The sequence below is a fragment of the Balaenoptera musculus genome, chromosome 20, assembly GCF_009873245.2.
Source record: "Balaenoptera musculus isolate JJ_BM4_2016_0621 chromosome 20, mBalMus1.pri.v3, whole genome shotgun sequence".
Classification (NCBI taxonomy): domain Eukaryota; kingdom Metazoa; phylum Chordata; class Mammalia; order Artiodactyla; family Balaenopteridae; genus Balaenoptera; species Balaenoptera musculus.
This window is the reverse complement of record NC_045804.1, coordinates 32412938-32439646: the sequence shown is the minus strand read 5'-3', so window position 1 is coordinate 32439646 and position 26709 is coordinate 32412938. Positions and strand designations below refer to the sequence as shown.

Sequence of the window (26709 nt, the reverse complement as noted above, 5' to 3'; positions counted from 1 at the left end):
ACTTATAGTCAGCCCTATGTGGTCACAGTTCCACACGCAACACAGATTCAACCAATCACCTTCGTGTTGTACCATAGTATTTACTATTGAAAGAAATCTGCATATAAGTGGACCCGTGCAGTTCAAACCCATGTTGTTCGAGGGTCAACTGTACTTCAAATTACACACATATCCTTGGGAATGCCCCTGGCACATGTCCAGAAAATAAACTTTTCGCCAACCTCACTTCCCACAGCCCCAGTTCAGCAGCTAGACTGTCCATTCTTTCCACTGTGTCCTGGGGTCTTCAGGATAGTTTATGAGTTTCTTTCTGAGTTTTGTAATGGGTGCTGTATGGAGTAGGTGCTCAGTCAATGCTGAGAGTTTGATTTGTTTATCGGGCATGTGTGTGTTTGTGTGCACGTGTGTGTGTGTGTGTACAGGTGGATATGGGTGTGGTTTCCTTGCAGGTCCCCCTTCCGTGGGGCTAGAGGATGTTTGCTGAAGTTAGTCAGAGTGGCTGGGACTCAGGACTCTTGGGTCCTCTTCCTATGATTCATAAGCATTTTGGAGAAGTCCGTGAGGCCCTTAAACTACAGTGAAAGCTGGTATTTAAAAAAAACAGGATGACTTCGTTCCTCATTCCCTTTTGTACATTTTTCCACTAGCACACAATCTCCTCCAGGAAAGTTTAGATCTTTAACCATCTTTAGAACAAGTCATTTTACTAGTAGTATTTATTTTGACTATTTTTTTTCAGAAGCTGTCTACTAACTGGGCATTTGTTCATAAACATTCATTCATTCATTGTTTTGACTCTCTCTCTGCCCGTACTGTGTGCCAGGCACTGGCTGGCACCACAGAGGTGAGATACATCTTTACCTCTGAGGAGCTCCTGGGGCTAGGAGACCAAAAAGGGCCTGGGAGCAGAGATCTGGTAGAGAGGTGTGTGGAGTGGGGGAGGGAGAAGGTTAGGGGGTCAGGGAAGATTTCTAGAGGAGAGTGGACTCTGAAAGAGAGCTCACAAGGTGCCAGGAGTCATGCTAAGCACGTTGCAGACATTATCTCATCCACTCCTCATCTGTCTATGAGGTAAGCGCTATTATCCCTGTTTTGTGTGACCTCGGATGAGTTACTTAACTTCTCCAAGTCTCAGTTTCCTCATCTGTAGAATGGGGTCTGTAAAACCTCAGAGAGTTATGGTGGGAATTACGTGTTTAATAAGACACACAAGAACTCAGTAACATGCTAAGTTGGAGTTACTAGGTGGCTTGTAAGTGTCACCTACTCTGACACTTACAGTGAGGAGATGAGGCCTGGAGAGGATGAATGACTTGCCCCAGCTTCCATGGAGAATGTCACAAGTAGGATTTAGATCCTGTGCACTTAAGTACAAGCCACACTGCCATGTATGTGTGGCAGGAGTTCGGAATGGGTTTGGAGAGTTTCTCCTGGATTCAAAGGTGTATTATTGAAAGATTTTCAACACGGGGTGAAAATCATACTTCTTACTCTGTAACCTCATTCACAGTAGCTAGGCTAGTTACCTGGTCAACCTCTAAAACAGACGTGGTCACCGTGTCCTTGGTTTCTAAACACGGTAGCTCTTGTTCCACAGTCTCTCCTTTCTTTTGAGTTATCAGGGAATTATTTAGATTGGAAACCATGAAGCAGGTAGAAGATCAAGGATTCTCACTATGGAGCTCCTGGCTGGCAAATAACAAAAGGAAGTCATTCCCATAGGAGGAGTCGGGGAGGGAAAGAAAAGAGGAGAAAAGAAAAATAAAAGCGATCCATCTCTGACTCAGCACCACTGACTGAAATAATTTCTTGTCCTCTGTACAGAGTCACCACCCAGCTCTTCTAGGAGCTACCTCCCAGGGCAGTTGTAAGGAGCCCTGATAAAGATTTATGTGGTTTGTTTTCTTTCCCAGAGCCTTTGAAGATCAACAGAGGAGGTAATGTTTATGGCTGGTTGGTTAACCCTACAGCTCTCTGGGGTCTCCTTCTGCGACCCCCAGGCTGGTTCTCAAGGCAGAGGCAGCAGGCCATGGCTGCCCCATCTGGGGAACTGGCCGTCTAAAGGCCAGGGTTGGAGAGAATTTCAGACCCAATAGCTCTGGAGGCTTTGCTTACCACAAAGGCGTCATCACAGCAGAACATCCTCACCGTCTTCAGAAGAGAACCAGTTCATCCCACAGGGGAGTGAGCTCTAGAAAATCCGCATCAAGAGGAAAAAGGAGGTTGGGGGGGGGTAATGTTTGTAAGGTTGGGGTAAGCAAGACATGAATAGATCTGGCTCTGAGGTGGCTGATTCTGGTCAGGCGAAGGCAGAATTGTCCAGGGTTCTTTGTTGTGAGGGACGTTACAGGAAGATATGTATATATTAAAAAAATAAATGAATCTCTGCTTTATTTTTTTTAACTCTAATATTTTCCTGGCATTGCTAGTTAGAATTACTTGTCTGGGTGTCCTGAACTCCATTTCAGGACCCAGCTGAAAACCGTGGATAGCTGGAGGGAAGTAGACACCTTGGAGATCTGAAATGTGTGGCATGCCTTTCTGACCTCATTAAAAAATGAATCCATTTATTTTTTTCACATGTTCTTCCACATCCTAGGATAGCTACTGAAAGAACATTGGAAAAACATGTCTTTTTTGGAGTTATGTTGCGGAGGAGAGGGCTTCAGCTCTTTGATTCATCTGGGAAACTGTGGATTTCTAGCTCCATATCTGCCATTTCTGTTCAGGAACCCAGGAGCCAGCAGTGGATTCCTCCTCTGAGTAACAGTGGGATTCACTTGAAGAAATGTTTATCTATGTATGGATTCACTGGTTCATTCTTTCAGTCAACAAACTGGCCACGAGTTACTCAATAAATTTGCAAATCATCTGTAAGATCTCTGCTGACCCATGACAGTCCTAGTAAGGGTGGTCATTTCCCACTTTATATGGATGAGGAAACTGACACACAGGGAGGTTGAATCATTGGACCACACAGCATTTCTGATTCTTTTCATTTTTCCAGGTTGTTTTCCCTGGAATCTATGGTGGGATGATCCTAAATGTGGAAGCCAGATAGATCTGAGTTCAAATCCTGTGTCTTCTCCTCACTTCGTTCAGGTGAGGCCTTGGGCAACCTCAAGCCTCAGTTTGTTCATCTGTAGAATGGAGATCAAAGCAACAATAACACCTTTGCCAAGGTTGTAGTGAGAATGGAAGCAGACAAGGTGTTTCAGAGCCCTCTACGAATAGGTTCTCCATATGTAGTATGAATTTTGGCATTATTAGGCCAAAGTCATGATCCTTTGCTCCTGGGGCCTGAAAGGAGTCCTTCAAGTTCACAGAGGAGTCTAACTGGCCTTTCAAAGATGTAAATCCTGCCTTGGGAGCTATGTTCTCTGTGCTAGGCAGAGGTGGTCTTGAGAGCAGTCAGCTTCAGTCTCTCCACCAGGAGGTAGAAATATTTAACATAACAAGGTGACCTCATCAGGGGCGGACCAGATGCTATCATCCATAAACAGCCATTTATTCAAGTCAGGCAGGACCCACATGCCGCAGGTAAGCTGGGGAAAGAGAGATTGAATTGTTCAGGTCTGCAGGAGTGGAGGTTGAACAGAAAAGCAACACAACCCTTACTCATAACTTCCAATTGCTACGTGTGTATGTGTGTGTGTGTGTGTGTGTGTGTGTGTATTTAAAGCAGGTTAAACAGGTTTTCCATGGAAAGGTGTGGAACAGACCCAAAGCAAGGCAATGATGAACTTTTCTTTTTCATAGAATCGCCTTCCTCCTCTCTGTCCCTAAACTCTCTCCCCATCTCAACCCACCGTGCCCCCTACCCCACCTTTCAGCAACCATCACTCCTCCTGCTTCCCACCCCTGAAGAAGCATGTAAGGCACAAATCAGGCTGATGGAACTGCATAAAGGCACTCTCTTGCCAAATGAGCAAAAATATTCCCACTTAAAAAGGTATATAAAATGTTTATGCAATGAGGGAGGAGATTCTGAAGTTATTGTAGGAGCTGGCACAAGGCAGTGCCAGACGTATGTTAGAGCACCTCTGATGGATTTCATTGCAGTTGCCATTTAAAATATGTAGACACGTTCCTGCTCCCGCCCTGGAAGGCGCCCCACGCCCCACCCCCAGGCCCAGCTGCACATGCACACAAGAGTCCACGTATATATATATATATATGCACGCACGCTCCAACCCAGGAATCCGGCAAAACACGGGGCTGTTCTTTATAGGCAGGAGCTTGTTGTTTTAGCCTGTTGTTTTCATTTCGGTGCACCTGCACCCCTTGCCTAAGCCCCCTGCCACACTGCCCTCGCCTCGGCCAACAACACAGGGATGTGTGTTTCTGAATAAGCCACACATTATTCAATTTGGTTTCCTCAGGAATTTGGTAGGAAAACTGGATCCCAGTGAATTGGGCTTAATTGGATCCTTCAGGGTCCTGAGCATGTTTCACCTGCCTTGGGCTTGTTCTATGGACTCCCCTGTCCCCATTGATGCCCTCTTCTCCATCCCCCCAGGAGCTGCATGCGTGGTGTGGCTGAGGTCTCTATCCTGAGCAGGAGCAGGGCAGTGAGCTGGGTATGTGGGTGGTAAGGACAGCTTGGGCTGCCCGACATTCTGGTGGCTGAAGTGTGGGCAGAGAGGGTGGGTTCCAGGCTCCAGGTTGATGAAGATCTATTCCATGTATTTGACGTCCAGCTGCTACAGAATCCTATTTGCAAATGCTAAGTAACCTAGTCAATATGGTACAAATTATCAGTACCAGCAGGGGGAATGTTGACTGTGGCAACTTGGGCTTTGATTACAGATTACTGTGCTCTTGGTGCAATCCAGGGCCAGTGATGTCTTAAAGCCAGTTTCCATTTGATGGGTCTCTAAATCATGGCAGAGATGGTATTGCAAAAACAAAGCAATGGCATCTTCCTGGTGGGGACAAGCCAATTTGGATCCAAATTAAGACCCAGAGGAAAGTCATCCTAGAGTTGCCTTGCCATAGTATGAAGGTGACCTTACTTCCGTAGCCAGAGAGAGGAGTGAAGGTCTGGAAACCAATGGTGGCTGGTTGGAATATGAAGGATAAAGATGAAAAATGAAGAATTTGGGTTCTAAGCTCATCCTCAGGCACCCAGTGTAGACATTGCCTTTACAGTATCCCTGAGAGGTGGTGGTCCTCCTGGCTGAACATAGGGAACTCACTACTTCAACTTCAGGTGTTACCATTCATTACACTATTAGACAACTGTGATCATTGGAATTTTTTTCTGTTAAAATTAAATTGGTCTCCTTGCCAGATCCATCTTGGTTGTTATGTTAGTTATCTGTTGCTGCATAACAAATTCCTCCCAAATTTAGCAGCTTAAAGACAACAAACATCGATTATCTCACAGAGTTTCTGAGGGTCAAGAATTTAGGAGCAGTTCAGCTGTGTGATTCTGGTTCAGTGTATTTCGTGAAGTTGCAGTCAAGAGGTCAGGCAACTGAGTTTCTACTGGGGGTTGGAAGGTCTGCTCGCAAGGTGGCTCACTCCCATGGCTGTTGGCAGAAGGCCTCAATTCCTCATCAGGTAGACCTCTCCATAGTGCTGCTTGAGTGTCCTCATAGCATGGCAGCTGGCTTTCCCCAGAGCAAGTGATCTGAGAGAGAGCAAGGCAGAATCCACTATGCCTTTTATGACCTACTCTTGGAAGTCACACGTTGTCACTTCTGTCACATTCTATTAGTTAGAAGGGAGTCACTAAGTCCAGCCCACATTCAGGACAAGGGAATTTAGGCTCCACCTTTTGAAGGGAAGAGTACTGAAGAATTTGTGGATACATTTTTAAACTACTACAGTCATAATTCTCCTAAATGATATTATAGAATATAAGTCTTTTAAATTATTATGGTAGCTCTCTAGATATCTGACTGCAGTTATCATATATTAACACCTCTGGCTAAATATCCTCAATTCTTTTAACTACTCCATGCATGACTTGCTGTATATCCCCCTACTGTTCTCATGTAATGTGCCAGTGAAGCTGAAACATGGTCCCTTGAATTGGGCATAAGACTCAACATATGAATACAGAAGATTGTGTAATTGTTCGAGTTCATGAACTCATGCTTAGTACAGTGTTTGTCACGTAGCAGGTATTCAATTAATGTTTACTATTTTTTAGCAGATTTTTATACTTTTATTTAATTCGAGTTTGTTAAGTGAAATGCCTAAATCAATTTTTTAAAAATCCTTTGCCCAGCTACAATTCTCCCATACCGTTCTTGGATTTTTCTGACCTAAATATGGAACTTTAATCCCTACTAAATGACATCTGCTGATCAAGATCGTTCTGAATTATGAGCCTATCACTAGTATAAGCTATCTTGCCTAGATTTCTATGTTCCGAAAATGTACATAGAAGTTACTGATTAAATACTGCTTCTTCAGGCTACCAAGATTTCATCTGTGTATACTTGCTCTGCCATCAGGGCTCCTGATTTCCTATCTCTCCTTCTCACTGGGCTCTGCATGCAATCAGCACTCCAAAAATGGCAAACCACCCATAACTAACTTGTTCTAAAGGCAGTTAAGTCCGAGCCATCCTCCACAGATGTGGCTCTCTCTTGGGAAAGAACTTTAGAAAGGGAGATTCCACCACCTCCCACAGTCACCCACTTCCAGAGTTCACCATCTGGAGTTTAGGGAGAAAAGAGTGGGGAGAATAATTGGGGCGGAAAGCATTTATTCTTGGCCTTTTCCGCAGGGGACCAAAGTCTTTTTTGGGTGGAGGGAGAGGTGGAGGTGGCGAAGGTGGGCCTCAACTGAAGTCTTAACATCCAGCAGAGGTGGCCATTTTGAAAACCAATGTAGGGAGTGAAGAGTGGATGTATTCCACACAGATGTCAGTGTCTGGGGCCAATTAAGAGAGTGCATTTGGATAAACTAAAAGATGTAAGGGCAAGAATCTGAGTTTTCTTTGCTCAAATCAGGCTTGGCAAAATTCTGGTCTTAGTTTATTTTTTATCTTGATCTGCTTTATTATTGTTTTAAATTACAGAAATAATATGTGCTCTTTTTACCGAGTCAGATAATTCAGAAGTGTGCAAAAATGTCAATATTCCCTCTGCTAGTCCAAACTCTGAAGTTACAATTTATGTTTCTTTGCATATTTATTTCTATGTATATATATGTGTATATATATATATATATATATACACACACATACACACACACACACACACAACATGTACATGCATTAATAGGATTTTTAAAAATTACTTACAGCAAGCTGGGTCTTAAAATACACTTTATCCTCTTCCCCTCCTCCCCCTCCCTCCTCTCCTTTTTTTCTTTTTGCCTTCTCAACCCATCATGGATCTTTACAGGTCAATATAAATGACTCTTATTCATTATAATAGCACTATAGATGCAGCATAATTTGTCCAACTCTTCCTGTATTTGTGGGCACTCAGGTTGTCTCTAGTTAGTTTTGCCACAACCAGCAAAGCTGCAATAAGCATCTTGTACAAATATTCTTATCTACTGGTGCTTTTATCTCTATTGGATAGATTTCCCAAGGTGGGATTTTGGTTTTACTTGGTAGCATGTTTTACATTCTTTTATGCTGGTTATTGGTATAATAAACGATGTACTGTCCTCTCTCCCTTAAACCAAATCTCTAACCCGTAATTCTATTTTGTTTATGCAGTAGCCAATTTCTCAAGGTGGCAATGTGGCTGAAGGAAAATACAGGAAAATGCATCTACTCACTCTTAGAGTCGGGGTGTAGGGTGGGCTAATTTATATGGGCCCAGTTTTGAAGTTGGTCTATGTGTGTTGGTGAGTGTACGTGTAAATGTGTGTGTCTGTTGCGGTTTAAATGACTTAGCTGAAATGCAAGGAGTAAGCATATCTAAATATCATTTCATATTAAATAAAACAAATGGAGTGCAATACCGAAGTGTGATATAGTACAGAGAGCATAGGATTTAAAGTCAGAAGACCTGGGTCTGCATTTCCTGGTTCTCTACTTACTGGCTATGTCCTCTTAGAGTCGATATCTTCATAAGAAAAATGGGCATCATCCCAGTGACCACCTTACAGGTTGTGACAATTAAAAGAGAGATCACATTGTAAGCCTTTCAGCCCTCCACATGTGATTCAAATGCATTTAACGCAATCAAAACACTCCAGGGGAAGATGCTTTCTTTTTAACACACAATGAACACATAAAGTCAGAAAGGGGCCACGAGGACCTTAGGAGTCTTCCAGAAACTCAGGAGGACAAATCCCAATGGCGCCCAAAGACTAGAGAGGGGCTGGCTGGGTTGAGTGGAAGATATCAGAAGCTTACAATCAGTAGTGTATTTCAAAACAGTCATACAGAAAAAGCTGCTCAAACATTTTCTGCATTTGAGGACCCAGACTTTACCTGGCTGACCAGGCTTACTTTCTTCTGGAGATCTGTCTGGTTTTGATATTGGGTGTAAAGATTCTTTCTAATAGGTTAAAGCTGTAGGTTAGAGTCCTGGACTAAGAATCCAGGTATACTTCTCAGGTATTTTCTTCTTTCATTAAGGCAACCAACTCAGTGATATGCCTGGGACTGTCCTCAATCCTGGGCGCATTAGATAGCCTTGCTCTCTCTCCTGGATCACTTGCTCTGGGGGAAGCCAGGTACCCATGCCAGGAGGACACTAAAGCAGCCCTATGCAGAGATACACCTGGTGAAGAACCGAGGCCTCCTACAGCTTGACCTTTATTCCTTTTATTTTTTAAACACCTTTATTGGAGTATAATTGCTTTACATTGTTGTGTTAGTCTTTGCTGTATAACAAAGTGAATCAGCTATGTATATACTTATATCCCCATATCCCCTCCCTCTTGCGTCTCCCTCCCACCCTCCCTATCCCACCCCTCTAGGTGGTCACAAAGCACCGAGCTGATCTCCCTATGCTATGTGGCTGCTTCCCACTAGCCATCTATTTTACACTTGGTAGTGTAGATATGTCCATGCCACTCTCTCACTTTGTTCCAGCTTACCCTTCCCCCTCCCCATGTCCTTAAGTCCATTCTCTACGTCTGCATCTTTATTCCTGTCCTGTCCCTAGGTTCTTCAGAACCATTTTTTTTTAGATTCCATATATATGTGCTAGCATACGGTATTGGCTTTTCTTCTTCTGACTTACTTCACTCTGTATGACAGACTCTAGGTCAATCCACCTCACTACAAGTAACTCAATTTCGTTCCTTTTTATGGCTGAGTAATAGTCCATTGTATATAGGTGCCACATCTTCTTTATCCATTCATCTGTTGATGGACACTTAGGTTGCTTCCATGTCCTGGCTATTGTAAATAGTGCTGCAATGAACATTGTGGTACATGACTCTTTTTGAGTTATGGTTTTCTCAGGGTCTATCCCCAGTAGTGGGATTGCTGTTGACCTTTATTCCTGAATGGCTAAAACTGTTTAAAGAAAAGAAAATATGTCATGACCACAAAAGTTGCCCTCCATCCCTCACTCCCTGGGGGTTATTCTTGGTTCTTTAAGGCTGAGATTCTCAAACTTTGCTTTTATGGAATATTAATGTTCTGTGAACTGGAACAAGGGGTCTTCTTCCATTAAAATTGAATGAGCTGCTTTTCTCAAATATCAGAAAAGAAAAAATTAAAATAGCAGTAGAATTTTATCAATTTTCAGTCCTCCATCCAAATATGACTTATCACTTTATCTCTTATCACTTATCTATAACCTTATGATTTTTAAATCTACAATAAAATTATATTTTAAATTAAAATTTCATATGTGAATATCATAGTATGTCATAAAGGGCTATTACTTCCAATGGGCTTCATGATATAGAATAAAGTTTAGGACCGTTTTCAAAGGATTATCTTAATGGAATGTTATATAGGGACCCTTTAGAAAGTTATAGGAAGGGGGATCATATGTCCCAGTTTTCCAGGGACGGTCCCTGGTAAGCCAGTGTCCCAGGGTCCGTCCAATTAATGTCCACTCCCACTATCAAAGGTGTTCTGGTTTAGATGATAAATTATATTTTCATCCTAGTTATGGGGGAGGGTCTTCCAGAAACCCAGTAGGAGGGAATTTTTTGTTGTTGTTTTCGGCTAACTTTTGCTAGATATATGCCAGGCATTGATTTGACCACATTTTATGTATTTTCTCAATTAACCCTTATGATCACTAGTAGGTGCTATTAGAGATAAAGAACCCAAGTCCCAGAAAGATTAAATAATTTGCCCACATTCAAAAAGCTACTAAGTGGCAGAGTCAGGATTAGAACTCACGTCTGGCAAACTCCAGAGCCTGTGCGCTTAACTGATGCATAACTGTCTTCATCCTCTGTATTAGCAAGTGGTCTGAGATGTCGGACTTAAGTTCCAGCTGCCTGAAATCCTTAAGAATTACAAGGAAGCAGTTGAAACCTCAAGTGGCCAGTGGGGCTTCCTTCTGGGAGAGCTCTGTCCCTTGGGTAGGGAAAATGAGGTGTTTGTACTTATCTGGTATTTCAGATAACCCCAAGGGATGCCCTGTCCATTCCTCATTAGGAGAACTGCCTGTTTACAGCCAGGCTGAGATTTTTTTTCCAAATTAAAGTATAACGAATTCGCTAAGACTTCATCCCACATAGCCCTGCCAGTTGGGTGTTTTGGGGGCAGATAAAATGAAGAAGTGTGAGTCCAGGGGCCTGCCCTAGGGTGAGAAGAGAAGAGAGCAGATCTGTGTGCGTCCTAGCAGCCGGCAGCTCTCCCTCTGCTGTGGCCTGTTCTGGGACTGTGGGCCAAAGGAGCCTTGGAATTGCTTTAGACCTGCCTCTGTGCCTTTAGCTGTCCGGGTAAAAACATCACCTCTCTGGAGGCCTAAGCTGGAGCACAAACCCACGTATTGTCTGGCCCCTGGCAGGCTGGTCTGTGGAGGGGACACTCTAAGAGCTCTATTTTAATCTTTTGGAGCTGGGCCAGGGTAGGAATTCAGCTGCCAGCACAGGCTCCCCACCCCCATGCTCTCGCCCCAGCCCCCGTACAGCTACCCCCTCCCCCTGGTTTCATTTGCTCTGACCTCCCATCATGAGAGGTGCTGGTGTTCTTTTTTTCTCCCTTTCTCTTTTTTAAACTACCAGGGCTCTTTCATTGATTTGACCTCCCAAAGTGAGGCAGACCAGGGCTCCTCAGTGGGCTACTCGGGGCTCAGAGCTGGCGTGGAGCCAGCCCTTGAATCCTGAGATTTACCTCCAGATGTGTGTGCTTCTGTGCTTGTGTGGACGGCTGTGTTTGTGGTGTGTGTGTGTGTGGGGGGGGGATCTGAGCGTGTTGGTGCATCTATGTGTGTTTTTGTATCTCTGTGACTGTTCTCTCCACGTGGAAAAGATGTATGGGGTGGAAAATTGAGGGGAGGAGAAGATGGCAGAGATAGGCGAGGATGGCTCAAGTCCATAAGCCCCCTCTTCTCCCTCTGCCAACAGTCCTTCCCCAGGTGTCTCTCTAGGTGGGTCTTCGTGTCCCTCCCCTGAGTCACTTGGGTCCGTTTCTGGGTGGGAATGAATGAGTCTTGTAGTGAGACCATGTGGCAGAGCCAGCATGGGACTCCTTGAATTCTAAGCTCGGCCACTTGCTGGCTGTGTGATGTCAGGCACGTGATTCCCCCTTTTTTGAGCCTCAGTTTCCCAATCTGTAAAATGTGGTTGATAACACTACCAACCTTCACAGAAAGTAGATGATTCAACGGCACTCAGAAGGTGGCCCATAACATTAGCTCCTTCCCTGCCTACCTAGCCTTTCCCAGGAATAAGCCCCAAGGCAGCAGCAGGGCTTGGCCCCCTCACCCCAGTGAAGAGGCCCCTAGCTGGGAAGGAGGGGCTGTGTTCTTCCTGAAAGAGTGGGAGGGGGCAGAGGGTGTGGACCTCTTTCTCCCACCCGGAATCTCCCATCTTCTCTCACCCCCATCCTTCTGGCCTCTGCCAATGATGTGCATTTTCCCCTCTGCACCGGCCTCCCAAACTGACTCATTACCTCGACAGGGTAGCAACTTCCAAAACAAAACTTTTTCAACCAAGGAAAATATAACTATGGGGAGGAAAACATTTCAATATCAGGCCTCCTGGGACCCGAGGAAATGTACTGAACGTTTGTCAGGGAATGATGCTGTCCTGACTTCGCAGACTTTGCTGAGCTCAGCGGGAGAACAATGGCTGGCACCTGGCTCTGGCCAAGCCAAATGGCCCAAGTGAGGACCAAGCTCATGCTCAAGTTGCCCCAGACTTGAAAGAATCAAATGTGTGTCCAACATCGTGCCTCAAAGCAGGCCCCATTGTGGTAGCACAAACATCCCACATAAAGGGGGCCTGTGCTCTGTCCCATGCCAATCCTTCCACTTCCCTTTCCACCCCAAAGGAGATGCCTGCTGCAGGCTTGCTGTCTGGCAAAGGGCCTGCTTGCTTCACTCCTGGATTCTGGGAAATGGCTAACGGAGTACATTCCACACTTAATAATAGTGCCCCCCGGAGTTGTGCAATGCCTTGACCCTTTCCAGGACACTCCAGGGAAGGGATGGTAGGGCAGTGATTGGGCAGGATCTAAGAGAACAGCTGGTGGGTGACGTGGATGCCAAGTCAGGATGCCAGGGAAGGTCCAAGGGCTATTCCAGACCCCATCCACTGTGATTGCACAGTGGTCTGGATGGCCAGGGAGAGGGGAACTGAAATAGGTGGAACTGTTTTCTGAGAGAGACTGGGGTCAGAGCGAGGCAGAGGGAGGAATTTGGTGTTTGGGGGGGGTATTGGAAAAGGATGCTGAGCATGGATCTCTCAGTTATTTTCCTTCTCCACTCTGCTTTAGCTACAAGAGACTCAAGGTCATGTCTACTTATCTTCCACCACCTGCCCTCCCCCAAAGAACAATGGCAGCACAAAAAAATATCACCAAAACAGAAACGCTCTGAGAAGAATCCTGACGCATCTCTCATATGTCCTCAATGTGAGTATTTTTGATTCATGAAATTTCAAAGCTGAAAAAGATCCCACACATTTGATAGATATCTTCATCTGTAAGTTCAGAGAGGAAAAGTGTCTGGCTTGTAGTCACAGAGTGCCTGCCTCTGAGCTAGAACTTGGGCCCCCTGGGAAAGGGTCTGTGTGCTTTGCTGTCTGGTTTAGCTTCATTTGTGGTCATTATCTGTGTGTATATAATGTCCCTTGTGTGTCTGTCTATGCAGGGTGTCTGTTCCAGAGAGAGAGAGAGCTTCCAGTGGCCAGTTCAGGCATTGTCCTTCCTTTCTCATAAAACCTAATTCAGTGGCATGTGGCATACCAGACAGTCAGGAGTCTCGGACCCTAGATTTCACTTTATTGAGCCTCAAGCTCCTTATTTGCAAAACGGAGATAAAAGTTCTTGCTCTGATCACCTCACAGGGCGGTTTGTCAAGTTCAAATAGGATGGTGCTTGTGAAAGTATTTTATACACATATAGGAGATTGCAGTTATCAAAAGCTCGATGGGGAAAATGGTGTGGGCAAAAGTGGCCTTTTGGGCACTGGGACAAGACTTTTGCAGGTTTTCCGCTTGCTCAGAGGGTGCAGCTGGGATAGGAGACCTGCATATATCCATCTCCATGGTGCCCAATCACTGGACATGATACTGGGCACTCAGATCTAACGGGGGGCTGTCTGGAAGCGCACCTTTCTCCCCAGGCCCTTTGCTTCCTTCAGGGGGCTGACCTTAATCAAAGCACTCTGGTGATGGTGTGTGGGGTGGGTGGTGGAGTTTTTCAGGAAATCCTAAAGAAATACATTCAAGGCAGCCTGAGTGGAGCTTCTTCTGAGTCATTATAGAGAGCCTCAGGCTGACAGGCATTTGGAAAGGTCCTTGAGTTCATTTCTTTGTGGAGAAATTAAGCAAATTATGAGAATTAAGCTGATTTTCAGTGATCTCTTCATCAGTTTATCACCCATTTAACAGGTCTTTGCCAGGAGCTATGAAATGTGTTGGGGAGATGATGATCAAAAAACAGGCAATTGCCAAGGGGGAGGAGGGTGGTGGGGGGATGGATTGGGAGTTTGGGACTATCAGATGCAAACTATTATATATAGAATGGATAAACAACAGGTCCTGTTGTATAGCACAGGGAAGTATTTTCAATATCCTGTGATAAACCATAATGGAAAAACAAAACAAAACAAAACAGGCAGTTGTTTTTGACTTAGAGCATCTGATCTAGCCTAGTATACAGCTGGGGCCTAACTTCCTCTAGTCTGTATCTAATGCCAGTCCTTTCTGTGGCAAAATAACAATGCAATGATTGACAGGGCAGGGATTATGACAGAACAAGGATTATTATTATTATTATTATTATTACTACTATTACTCGTAGTAGTATTGACAGAACAAGGAGCATTATGCAAAGGTGAGCGTGCCATATGCTACCTGAAGAAGAAAGGCATTTTCACAGCCAAGGAATCATTGTAAAGATCTAACTTACTTGACAGATAATACTGGGCCAAAAAATATCCTTCTGAGTGTTTTTCCCTGCCTGATAGTCACTGTAAATCAATAAGAAACTCCTGGTTTAAGCTTGCCTAATTCCCTAACATGATTTTCAAAAATTTTTATAGAGAAGAAGGAATTATTTCTTGCTGGCAGATGGAAATACTGCATATTGCTTGGCATACCTTATCAAAAGGGCTACCCAGTCAGTGAAGGCACACTTCTTACCTTGAATTTGAAAGGGCTGCTCTGACTCCATTCTGTCCCTCCCCCAACACCTCCCCAGGAGTGTTCATAGGAGAAAGGGGATATTAAAGAGCAATGTCATCTGTTTGGTTTGAAAAAGAAGGTAAACTTTTATTTAAAGACAGAATTAGGAAAAGAAAGTAATGGTTTGCTTAGAAAGATGACAATTTACATAGGGAAAACAGCACATTTGGTCAGGACAACAAACGGCCTTCTGAGGCTGTCAGGAAAGCCGACCACAAACATGCCAATAAAGAGTTGAATTTATGTGTGTGTGTTTGTGTGTGTGTGTATTTAAAAGAATTCTGTAAAACAGCATAAGACAAATACATGGTCCAAAGCAGCATATTTCCTGCTCTTGGGAATTCAGGAGAAACTTTGTGCAAGTTCCTGGGATTGAAGTAATCTCTTTGTAGTATTCTCAAACACAGAAGAAATCTCAAATCTCAGCCAGAGGGAGTAGCAGTAAGGGAGGAGCTTTGTGGGTGTGGAAATAAAGGTATAGAGAAATAGAGATAGGACAGCACATGCAGAAGTGCACTGAAGACATTTAAATATGCACGCAGTGGAGAAGGGCAAAGGTTAAGATGTCTGAACTCCTGGGTGCAATTTGGTGAGAGTATTTGCCATGGTAGTCTGCTGCTGTATTTTCAATACTTGGCATTAACCAATTATGCAAGAGAAATAACTCAAAAGCTATTGATCAGTCAAGGGCCAAGTGGTCAGACTTTTCCAATAATTGTCAAAACAATGCCCTAAATAGTAACTTTTTCAATGTTTCAGTGAGAAGATTTTAAAAACTCAGACTGAAAAATTATTGTCTTCATTGAGACTTAGAAAAAGCATCAGGTAAGCCAAATACTGACAATTCTATTAGTTTATTATTTAATTGACATTTCTCCACACTGAAGACAAGGGCTTGGAAATTGTCCTTTAAACAACAAAAGATCTTATGAAGAATCAAAAATATTTTTGACTTCTTCACCCTTGAACTAGATTTCAACAACATCAACTTAGATATAAAGTAAAATATATTAGTACTATTTAGTGCCTATGAAATAAACTCATTCCCTCTGACAGGTAAGATTTCTTCTGTTGACAATTTTTCTTTCAAATACAATTAGGCAGGTAGGAAATTATCAAAAATACTTGCCGTTAGAAAAATTATCTTAATTCTTGTTAACCCCTGACCTCTTATAAATTGGTAGGCTCAAGAGGCATGCATTTTACCAGTGCTGTTTTTGATTGAGGGTTCTGGCCATTTACAATGTCTGTTTAAAATGTTCAAAGGGTCTGCAAAAGTACATACTACAAAATATTATCGTTTCAAGATTGGAGGTCACATTTAACACACCATACATGATTCATCTGTATATTTACAGAGGTTTAAAGCACACAAAATTGTGCAGATAGCATACCGAAGTCTAAACTTTTACATACACTCAGTTGCATACATAGCAATGAGATACAATAAATTCTGAACGAATAACAACCAATAATCAGCAAAATTACTATGTACACATTAGGCAGGAAGCAATTAAACACTGCCTGATAGAATGTCAGTGAAATTACTTTTCCTATAAAACACCCCTACTCCCCCACCCCACACTTCTTTAAATTCTTTTTCCATCACAAACATTAAACTGATGTTGTGACCATATACGTGAGAATCCCCAAACGTCAGCTTTGTCACAGGGCAAGAAGCAACACAGCAACTCAGAGTGACTGAACACAACAATTTGCCAGTCTTGGCTTTTTATAAATCAGCTACTGGATGGTGGTTACTGTGAAAGCATAGTCAGACTTTCATGTCATGGAATAAAGGAAGAGGAGCAAAGAGTATTAACTAATAGCTTCTTAACATTTACCACTAAGTTAAATACTGGCTTTGCTAAAGTAAAAAATGTATATATCTGGAGAGGAAAGACCCTAGGATAATATTTAAAACAAACAACAACAATCTCCTACTTCCTTTATCCAAACAGAATATTTTCACAGTCCACCTGTCTGATTGTTTAAGCAAAAACTAGCTGTCCTTTTGAATAACAATTTTACAAATTCATTATTAATGGAAATGGAAGAAATAATTTAAAAAATATATATAACTACTGTGTGCATATGTGGTGGAAAAACCAGAGACCCGAAATATGGCAAAATCAGTGCTTCATAAACAGTCAATGGATTTCTCTAAAAATACTTTTTGCTAATGGCAAAGTTCAACACCTCAGAAAAACTCTGAATTTAGATCTTAGAATAAGCTTCCAAGCTGTACAACATAGTTTCAAATACACTACCCTTGTTGTTTGTAAGGCCGCACTGAAGTTTAGCTTAACAGTCATAAGCCGTGTGTTTGAACATCTTATGAAAGGTGACCAGCAAAGAAACAGGTTTTTTCCTTATTCACCCTACTACCTGTGAAGAGGTATCATTGCTTTCCAAATAGCTCCTTTACAAATTTCCTTAAAGGTGAAAAAAGAAAAAAGTTCATATTTGTGTAATTGAATCATCTGGAAAAATATTTAGACTTTATAAAGTGACAATGTAGCACTTTCAATTCGCTGAGAGTGCTCTCTTGTTAATCTATAATTACCCTCTCTAATTGGTATGTTATAGTTCAATAAACAATATTAAGAGATGCACATTCTCTGCTGTAGATCTGCTACATGCAAAGTTGAGAGAGCCATAGAATAATGGCATCATCTTTCCAACAAGTTATCAATTTTAAAGAGCCAGTGAATTCTGTGTGCTGTTGACATAACTAGGGAACTGAAATGCACTGCAGACCCCTTAACAGCTTGAGTTGACAGTTCTCCAAGAGAAAGGGACTACATCTTGGGTGGAGCGTGATGAACAAAAGAGGGCCAAGGAGTTGGGGTTTTCTGGTATGCCTACGTGTCTAAAATTGTTGTCTTCGAGGGAAGAGCTCAGCATTCATCAGGGTGCACGTTTGTGTGGCAGGATAACAATGAATGAGAGGCCAGTCCTCTTTCCCACTTGTCTGGCATGATCTCCTGGCAAGGATGGGGTAGGTGTTTGCCAGGTGGCTCCCGGACAAGGTCTTTTTAGGGGAGCACAGCCAGGCTTCAGTCAGTGCTTTTCATAAAGTGCTTTGGGATCCTTCAGGAATGGGGGCTGGAGGAATATTATTACTAACGGGATTCAACTTTCAAATTAAATGCAACCATTTTCTCCAGTGTAATTATTGCTTTGAACATTAGCGAATGTTCTTAAAATGGAATGGTTCTTAAGTAACCACTTCTTTCTTTTTTTTTGAAATTCACGTTCTTTTATTTATTTATTTATTTATTTATGACTGTGTTGAGTCTTCGTTTCTGTGCGAGGGCTTTCTCTAGTTGCGGCAAGTGGGGACCACTCTTCATCGCGGTGCGCGGGCCTCTCACCATCGCGTCCTCTCTTGTTGCGGAGCACAGGCTCCAGACGCGCAGGCTCAGTAATTGTGGCTCACGGGCCCAGTTGCTCCGTGGCATGTGGGATCTTCCCAGACCAGGGCTCGAACCCGTGTCCCCTGCATTGGCAGGCAGATTCTCAACCACTGCGCCACCAGGGAAGCCCAGTAACCACTTCTTAAAATACCCACTCCCTAGAGTGAATGTTTTTGATGACTGTCTCCCAAGTACCCTTGCGAAGGAAGAGGATGTGATAGCCTTGTAAATGGTTGCCGAGCATATACATTGATGAATTGCATTTTCCAGGCTATCCTCTTTTATCAATAGATAGCAAGAGCGAAATCAAAGATGCCTAGCCCAACATGCACTGTGCTGGCCTGGCTGAGGCGACAGGCTCCTGCCTCGTCTAAGACATTGATAAGAAAATGTATGGTGATGACGGCTACACTCATAGCAGAATGTGAGCTCCTTGTGGCCGGGGAATCTGTTTCACACTTGATTCTTTTGTTCTCTTTGGGACTTAGAATAGAGACGGACATATGGGAGGACCTCAGTCAATGATTTTTGAGGGTTTCACAAATGACGAGCTAACACAGGTGAGAATTAAGCATGTCAGAAACACGGTGGAAGAGAAGACCTGAAACAGGAAAGTTTCCTCCAGAGGCTCCCCAGTTGGATTTAAAAAGAATGAAAGACAAAAGTCCATCTATCCAAAACAAACAAAACAAAGCCGATAAGACAAAGGAAAACAAACAAAAAATCCTCAGATTTTGTAAAGTCTCTATAATGAGAAGACTGGACAAATGAATAAAGGACTGTGATTTAGAGAAAACAATTATCTCTCACAAGAATGTTTTAATTTAAACTAGGCTAATAAGAAGTTGCAAAGTGGAGGTGTGGGTAGAGGGAAACTTCTTGAACAAATAGCGAATTATTGAGGATATAGCATCCACCTTTCTATAGGAATATCACTAGGAAAATGCATTTTTAAGTTGATTAAGTATGCCCACTGAAATCTAACGTTCATTATTCATTTCATGGGCACGCATCTCTGTTCCTCATAGAAGGTGAAAAAATAACCCCATGTGCCTAATATAAATTAGTGGGTTTGAATTTAACACCATTCTGCTTAATGAGTTATTATTTGGTCCAATGTGTCAAAACGTGCTGACCAAATGCAGGGTCGGAAGGACGGGTCAGTCTTTGCTCTTGCTGCCTGTCAAATGTCTTCCATCTAATTCAGTCACAGCCTTCCTTCCTTGCCACCAGAAAGGTCATGACCAGGGAATCACTTGGTTTCTGAGTCCTTGACGATTTCAGCATCTCATCTCACAAACTCATTCAATATATATAACCTGTCTTATAATTAGAAGTAAGTAAGAAACTGAGTGGAGATGACTCTGTGTTATTTTTGTTTTTAAATGGGAGTCACATGGTGAGCAATTTTAAATGCATTTCTCCTGATTCGGTTTTAAATTAATTATAATTAATTAATTAGCTTAGATATCTAGTATATGAAATTTGTAATTTCTGGCAACAGAGAGCTCTGTGATATTGGAAATCTGTTAGGTACAGGTTGAGAGAAGGATTTGAATTTGGAATTACCTGTAAACTAGGTAAGCAGCCTATAGAAAATCAAAAGTTGACTAGGTATGTACCAATTCCCACTGGGACAGTCTGCTATAAAGGGAATGGTTCTGGATTCTGACCCAAACTCTGAGACTAAACCAGCTCTGTGACCTTGAGTAAGTCACTTAACCTCTCTGGGCCTTAACTGCTTCATCTGTGAATGCAAGGACTTAGACTAATTTTAGGTTCTCTTCTAGTTCTAGTTCTAAAACACTCCATACATATAGAATTCACTCAGAACAGAAGAAAATTGCATTTTAAAATCCTCCCAGGCATGGAAAAGGAGCTGCAGTGATTCTGATCAAGATTCTTCGGCTGGGGTGGGGGTGGGGGGGCGGGGGAGTCGGTTACTGAGTATAAAATCTCTTAAAAAAATAAAGACTGAGCTCTGGGTTTTAGTTTTCTAATGACCATAGGCCATGGGCCAAATCTGTACCTTTCCTCCAGGGTAATTATTTATGTTTAAATCAAATGTTTTAAAAATGGAAGGAATCGGAATAACATTGTGAACAGGGGACTTTGTGTGAACTCCCATGAGGAGGACCGGTAGAACTGCGAGGACAGAGGTAGGGTCATAAAGAGCAATATTTAACCAAAATGCCTGTGAAGCAGAAAAGGACCATTTAGAATATCAGTGAACTGAATGGGTCTTGGCTCCAGGAAAGGAGAGAAGGCTCATGCCTGTTCTGAATATGCAGTGTGATTGCTCTTTGATTTGGTTTCTCCTTTGTGAGAAAGCCAGGTGGGAGGCAGTGAGGCCCAAGCAAGATTTTCAGGTGTCTTTGAGCATAGCCTTGGAACCACTGGCAAGGCCTTCTAAGGAAAGATTTTCCCTGAGCCCAATGGGCCAACTGATCTAGGGGCAAAACTGACTTTGGAAGGGTGGATTGAAAAGGGGAAGGCAGCAACCGAAGCTCTGGACGGTCTGTCCCATGACCCGTTACGTGGGGGAGAGTAGATGTGCCTGTGTCACTGAGAAAACTCCATCCCTGCCTGGCCACATCTGAAGGGCACTTTCTTGTTCAATTACAAATCTATCACCTAAGAATCTGCAGCAGATCCATTATCATTCTCAGAGACACAGCCCCCACCATGGCTTCACTTATTTTAGGATGGGAAAGGAAACACAGTTTTGCACGTCTCTCTCCCTCCCCTTATCTTGTGTATAATCCAGGCTTTCACTTAACTCAGCCATCTCCTTGCACCCTGGAATAATACACAGCCCATTTTCATGCTTGAATGGGAGCTGAGTGTACAGGAAGGGCTGCTTCCCGCCCTATTCTATCTTTGCAAGACAGAGCTAGAAGAGAAGCCTCCTCTACGTTTGTTTCTGGAGGTTTCCATACAGCACTAAGTGAAGAAAAGGCCTGTCCAAGGCCTACTTAACTAGATCAGTGCTGACCGATAGATTGGATTTGGTGAGCTGCTGAGAACGCTGCACTTTGGAACGACTTGGTTTAGCTGACGGGGAACCCAGGACAAGTCCACTGACCCTATTCCCTAGAGACACAAACTGGGCTTCTTTCCCCAAACTCTTCTAAAGGTTTGGGATGGAGGGAAGAACAATGCTAATCTTATTTTCATCTATAGAACTCCTCCCTGTCAATCACAAATGCATGAAAGAGCCTAAACTCAGGAGTCGGATTACATAGCCAGCTGCAGAATTGAGGGTGGTTCTTTGGGTTGTCCTACCTCTGCCACAGGTGCCACCAATAGGATGGCATGTTTGAACCCTTGTGTCCAGGACTCCATGTTGACACAAAAGCTTTTCTATGCCCTTTATAGGCTGAACTGGGAATGACACTGGCAACTCTCGCCTCCACTCCAACTCTAAAAAAGAGGACCTTGAACCTGTTAACCTTTGGGTTTTTAACATTCAAACCATTTAAAAATGGGTGGGGACACGGTGAGGTGGGGGCAGGCTGTGGGTAGGGTGATGGAAAATGCAAGGACGTGCAGTGGAACTGTGGACAGCCAGTCGTGGGCCTCCCTAAAGCATGCTGCTGAGTATTTCCGACACAGGGGAGGGGGTCGGGGCCTCTGGGCTCATCTCTGTGCTCGTGAGGCTGGGCAGACCTGAGGGGCCTCCGGCGGGCGGGCTCAAGGCTTCCCAAGGCTTGGCGTCCACCAGGGCCGCGGGGTAGGGCTCCACGTAGATGCGGCGCACCGCAGGCCTTGGATCCTGGAGGCTGCCCTTCCGCTCCTCCGGGAGGCTGGCGGCGTGGGCCGGAGCCAGGCCCCGCGGCCCTTCTTGGGCAGGTGCCAGCCGCTCAGCTTCCCCGGGCTCCTGGGCCAGGCCGCAGGCCCGGGACAGCTGCTGCGTGTACACGCCCTCGGGCAGCGACAGCGACTGCGTCTCGCTATGCATGCGCAGCCAACGGTAGTGGCGACTGAAGCCGCCATAGTGCGGGGGCTTAGCCAGCTTCCGCTTTCCCAGGAAGCCCAGCGGCGGCCGCGCGCCCGGTGCTACTTTGGCGTGGTTCTTGGGCGCGGGGGCTGTGAGGGTCAGGCTGTGCAGGAGCTCGGTGCACGAGTGGTCGGCCTCGGGCCCCGGGCCGCGGCCCTGGGCGTCCTGGCGCGGCCCCGACGGAGGCTTCATGTCGTGCACCTGCAGGACGTCGGGGGCGCTTCCGCTCAGGCCGCTTCGGGCCTGCTGGGCGATGTCGTGCGATGACAGGTAGACCAGGTCCAGGTCTCGGGGGCTCAGGGCGTCACTGGAGTCGTAGTCGCTGTCAGTGGGGAGGAAGACTTCGGAGCAGCCTTCTTCGTCAGAGCAGGGCTGTGAATCTGCAAAGCCAGAGACTGCTGTTAGAAACAAGAGAAATTCCTAGCCAGGGCTCAAGGAGGGTCCTGTGGTTGAGGCCCTCCCCCATCCTTCCTCCGTGCCTAGAAGGGCTTGCGCTTCGTTTAGTGGTCTGCTCTCATTTCTTGACATTTTAATAATTTTTGAACAAGGGGCCCCACTTTTTCGTTTGGCGTAGGGCCCTGTAAGTTCTTAGCTAAAAGACAAAGGAAGGAGAGGAACTCGGACAGGAACAGCCACCCTTGCAGCAGCAGAGGGGAACATGCCCTCCTTCCCCACGTCCGATTTTAGTATTCACTGGGCTTGTGGAGAGAGGATGAAACAGGAAACAAAGCTGGATGTCATTCATTTATTTGTTCCTTAGTTTTATTTCAGAGATGATTTTTACATTTGATAAAGTAGCAGGAACTTAAAAGGGGGAAGGAAGGAGAGGAGGCACTGTGGTGGCAGAAGTCAGGGAAACCTGGTTTCAAATCCTAGTTGTCCTCCAGATTGCTCTGTGATCTTGGGAAAGTTACTTAACTTCTTTGAACCTCAGTTTTTTAATCTGCAAAATGGGGATGACAGTAGAACTTCTTACTTAGGGTGACTAAAAAAAAAATAAATGGTTTATATATATAAATACTTACCATGTTGTCAGGTACTTAAAAAGAAAAAAAATAAGGCCAAAGAAAAAAACAAAACATAAGTAAAATCAGAGGTGAAAATCACCCTCAAAGGGCATACTGCACTAATCATACTGAGCCACAAGTTAGTTCTGTAGATATTTGTCATTTAATGCACTAGTTGTTTGTATCTTTTTCCCAATCAGGTTGTACATTTCTGTAGGGCAAAGACTGCCTTAAAATCCTTTGAATTTCCCACAAAACTCAGCCCATAATAGGTACTTGGTAAATATATGCTAATTTTGAAAACATGAAAAGTCCTCTTAAAAAGAACAAGAAATCTCTAATCTCTAAATTTGAGGCAATCCCGTTCAAAAATCTCTATAGGATTTTTCTTTTTTTTTAGTATTTATTTATTTGGTTGCATGGGGTCTTAGTTGTGGCAGGTGGGCTCCTTAGTTGTGGCATGCAAACTCTTAGTTGCGGCATACATGTGGGATCTAGTTCCCTGACTAGGAATCGAACCCGGGCCTCCTGCATTGGGAACACGGAGTGTTATCTACTGTGCCACCAGGGAAGTCCCCTCCATAGGGTTTTTAAATGGAATTTAGAAAATTGATTTTTAAATTTATCTGGAAAAGAAAATTTGTGAGAATAGCTAACTTTTTTTTTTTAAGGTACAGTAGGGAGGAGCCTGATTTATGAGGTATCAAAACATATTATAGAGCTTTGGTAATTAAAACTTCGTAGTATTGGTGTACAGATGGACAGATGGATCTGTAGAACAGAAATATAAAGTCCAGGAACAGTCTTAATTCAGTGTGATAATTGAACATGTGGTAAAGATAGCATTTCAAGGTAGGGGAGTGAATAGATTATTCAGTGTATAGTGTTGGGACAATTGGTTATCCCTTTCGTAAAATAAAGTCCTGCCTCATCTCAAATATAAAAATAAATTCCATGTAGTTTAAATATAACAAGCAAACTCTACAAGTATTAGAAGACAATATGTTTGTAATTTTGGGTAGGAAGGTCTTTCTAAGCAAGACAAAACCCCAGAAGTCAGAAAAGAAGTGACTGATAAATTTGACTACATCAAAGTTTAATACTTTGTAAAACAAATGATCACATAAAGTAAAAAGGTAAGTGGTAGATTGGAAGAAAATAGTAATAATATGTATAACAAAAGATTAATATACAGGATATATATACATCTCCTGTAAATCAGGAAGAAGACAATCCAAACGGGTAGAAGATAACCAACAATTCAAAGAATAATACAAATGGCCAATAAGCATAATAAAGATATTCAACGTAGGTAGACTATAATTACTAATTAGGTAGTAATTTGGGAAATGCAAGTTGAAGCAAAAACAAAGCATTTTTTTGCCCATCAGATCTGCTGAAAATAAAATGATAATCTCTTGTATTGGTGACGTGTGGGAAATCAGGAACCCTCATATAATGGTGGTGGGAATAGAAACTGGTCTGGCTCTTTGAATAGCAGCTTGGTAGAATATATTAAAAATGTGCATATCATTTGTCCCAGAAAGTCCTTTTTCAGATATCTATGTTTGAGAAATTGTCACTACGTGTACATGGAGGCATTTACAAATTGTTCACTGTAACATGATTTATAAAACTAGAAATAATCTTGTGGCTGAGACTACTGTGAAAGGAAGACTTAGAGACACAGAAGCATTAAGAAAAGAAAAATAGTTTAAGAAAAGAAAAATACTTTACTTGGCAAAGTTCTGCAAGGGAGTCCAAATTCAGTGCTGGCTTGCTGATGAAAAAATACAACAGGTATTTAAAGTAAAAACCCACAGGGTTACAAGGTTATAGTTAGTCGTGCATGGTGGAAAATCAGTATGATTATCATAAGAATACTGTAAACTTAAGGGAAAAAAATTGTTTTGTTAGGGAGTCAGTAATTTACACAAATGGGATTAAGGTTTCTTCTATTTTAGGGACTAGGACCAGATGTAATATATATATTTTTTGCTTGTTTGTTTATTTCAGGGTCAGGGTATGAAGTGTTTCTTTTCCTTTTTTCTTTTTCCTGACTGTAGAAGATGACACTGCTTACTCATTGGCAGGGCAAGATTTCAGTTTTGTTCTCTCGCTGCTGGATGCTACCCAATATCCATTATCCTTTTTTAGTTACAAAATCTTAAATTTTGTTTGAGGCAGCAGTGCATTCATGTAAAAGACCACGTTTTTTTCAGCTTCCTTTGCAGCTAGGCATGGTCACATAACGAAATTCTGGCCAGTGAGATAGAACTGAAAGTATGGTATGAAACTTTTGGAAGGCTGCATTAGAGGAGCTGGCTTAGCTGGGAGATAGGCCATCTTGTTTTTCCTCTTTCCTTCCAATTGCCTGTAACAAGATGTGTTGGCTGGGCTCACAAGGCAACCTTGGAAAAGGAAGCCGTGTGCTAGGATGGTGGAGCTGAAAAAGGGGGCATGGTATCTGAAGACCATGGAGTCCACATACTGTCGCTGAATTGTCTACCTCTGGGCTTCTTTCACATAAGAACGAAATAAAATATCTTGTGTTAATGACACCCTTTTTTGGGTTTTCTGTAACAAGGATCCAGACTTAATCCTAAGTGATACAAGCCTAAATGTTTATTATTAGGAGAATGGTTTAAAAATTTGGGCACATCCATACTATGGAATGTTATCCAGCAGCTACAAAGAATGAGATCAACCCTTATGTTGTTCTTTAAATAATGGCTATCAAAAAGGACTCCCTTTTTTATTTTGAGGGGTGCTACTCATCTGTTCAAGGGTCCCCTCAAACAAAGCCTTCTTTAGGAAGCATCCCCCAACTGTCCCAGAAAGGATTGCCCACTTGTCTGCACTGCTGAAGTAGTTTTTCCTTCAATTATCCTTTGGCACTTAGCCTGTACAGACTTGTATTATTAGTTATCTTTTTAAATGCAAATATAACATCCTGGTTTCCTGGTTGGACCAGAGCCCTCTTAGGGCAAAGATATTTAATTCATCCATTTATTCAACAATGAAGATTTTGTTTTGCTTCAGCTGCTGCTCTAACAGAAACACTGTGTTTGGTGGCTGACTGAATATAAAATTAATAACAAAGGATCTGCTTCAGGGATTTTACTGTTTTAATGGAGGCAGGGGCATATATGCATCTATAAGACTGTGGAAGAACATATCTTTTATAAAAGAAGTTTAGCAAATAAGATCCAGGTTTATAGGAAGGAGATCACATTTTATTGGGACAGGATTGATGAAGTACTCTGTCATCTCTATTTTTTCTCTCCATTCATTCATCTCTATTTCTATCTATATTAATTTATTTCTTCACTTTCAAAAAGTGTTTTGAGGCAGCTTTTAATAATAAATATGCAAATGTTGATGAGAGGCTTAGAAACCAGAGAGGAAAATGAAACAATACAGGTAGTCCTGTTTGACTATAATATGGGAACAGGAATGGAATTTTGGGAAAATGAGGCTACAAAAGTAAGATGCCAGCAGTTTCACTCTTGGGAATTTATCCTAGAAAAATAAA

At 43.0% G+C, this 26709-nt stretch overlaps 1 protein-coding gene and 1 long non-coding RNA gene across 3 annotated transcripts in view; one reads left to right on the top strand and one right to left on the bottom strand.

Moving 5' to 3' along the window:
- Positions 1-12654: 12654 nt before the first annotated feature.
- The window catches only part of LOC118886894, a 37417-nt gene continuing 23362 nt past the window's right edge, over positions 12655-26709 (top strand). The window contains exons 1-3 of one of the 2 annotated variants that reach the window (XR_005017820.1): positions 12655-12732; positions 12836-12973; positions 15508-15573. This is a non-coding gene — a long non-coding RNA (uncharacterized LOC118886894). The remainder of the gene's footprint in view (positions 12733-12835; positions 12974-15507; positions 15574-26709) is intronic. The other variant, XR_005017819.1, reaches the window with a different exon arrangement.
- ANKFN1 (ankyrin repeat and fibronectin type III domain containing 1) overlaps positions 21751-26709 on the bottom strand; it is a 155668-nt gene continuing 150709 nt past the window's right edge. Inside the window, exon 18 of the mRNA XM_036837242.1 lies at positions 21751-22547. Coding sequence (XP_036693137.1) covers positions 21751-22547 — 797 coding nt within the window. The remainder of the gene's footprint in view (positions 22548-26709) is intronic.